Consider the following 1,226-nt stretch of genomic DNA (forward strand, 5'->3'; position numbering starts at 1 on the left):
AAATAATTGACTTACTATGCCAACCGTGCAGCGGCGATCGTCTGACTCTTTTGTATGATGCAATGCCACCTCAAGGCAGTAAAGTACGGGGCCGGCATTCCGAGGGATACGGGTTGAGTCAAATGGATGGTTCGCGTCCAGCGGCACGGACGGCCACCCATTCACAGGGTCATCACTGTTCACAAACACAAATCCTTCAACGTAGTCGAATGAGTCACCCTCCGACTGAGTCACAAGTAACTCAGCATCTCGACTGAACTCGCTGAACTCACTGTATACCACCCTTATCCATCTCACCTGATAATCCCAATTAATTATTTATTCTTGTGTCATTTATGCACCAAATGTGAGAAACCCAGAAATGTCCGGATTATTAACAATAATTAAATTTATATAAATTACTTATATACGTAAGCATCTTCAACTAACCTTATTCGGGGCGGGTTGAAGCAATACCCGAGCCCGAGTAATGATGCCAAATTGGCCTAATCCGCCAAGAACGCTAAAGAAAAGTTCTGAATTTTGACTACGGGAACAAACGGTGACGTCGCCTTTTCCGGTGACCACCTCTAACTCCGTTACATTCTCCGTTTGTGGACCGTAGATGAATGTCTGTCCACTAACGCCGGCGTTGGACAGCGTCCCGCCCACCGTCAATCCAAGATAATCGGTCCACGACCGTGGGGCCAGGCCGTGACTCAAAACGCAGCGTTTCAAGACCTCCTCCCACAATGTCCCGCCGCTGACGTCAGCGTATGTCCCGGTGGGGCCGACCTCAATTATGGGGTCCATAGATTTCATGTCGACGACGAAGCCACGGTGGGCCATGGCCTGCCCGTTGACGGAGTGACCGTTGCCCCTGGCGGCGACGGTCAGATGTTCTAACCTTGACGCTAGCCTTATCACCTTGGCTACGTCCTCCCTATCGGCCGGCCTAATTACAGCCAACGGCTTCGAAGATTGCATGCCGCCGAAGTCTTTACTGGCGGAGCCGTGAAACCCGTATTCCACGGTCCCCTGTAATTCCATCCCCCTGAAGAGGACCAAAATATCATCTTCTTCTTTCGCTTCCAATTCTTGTATCGAATCCACGTCGTTTTCGTGAAGAAATCGCTCTATGAAGGCTATCATCGTCGCCGGTGACATGGGCTCAGAGAAAAACACACACAGTAGACTTCTCTGTCCGTATATATATTTGTTCGTAGGTTAGGCAAAAACAGATAAGT

The 1,226-nt window shown here is 49.5% G+C and overlaps 1 protein-coding gene across 1 annotated transcript; it reads right to left on the reverse strand.

Moving 5' to 3' along the window:
- Positions 1–11: 11 nt before the first annotated feature.
- Positions 12–1,220, reverse strand: LOC111386064 (cytokinin dehydrogenase 7-like; the record flags this gene model as incomplete). Its single annotated transcript, XM_023010490.1, has 2 exons — positions 430–1,220; positions 12–297 (listed from the first exon to the last, which is right to left on the reverse strand). Coding segments are annotated over exons 1-2 (1,003 nt in total), but the record flags the coding sequence as incomplete, so codon positions are not given.
- Positions 1,221–1,226: the final 6 nt, after the last annotated feature.

Source organism: Olea europaea, unplaced genomic scaffold (genome assembly GCF_002742605.1).
Source record: "Olea europaea var. sylvestris unplaced genomic scaffold, O_europaea_v1 scaffold34059, whole genome shotgun sequence".
Taxonomy (NCBI): Eukaryota; Viridiplantae; Streptophyta; class Magnoliopsida; order Lamiales; family Oleaceae; genus Olea; species Olea europaea.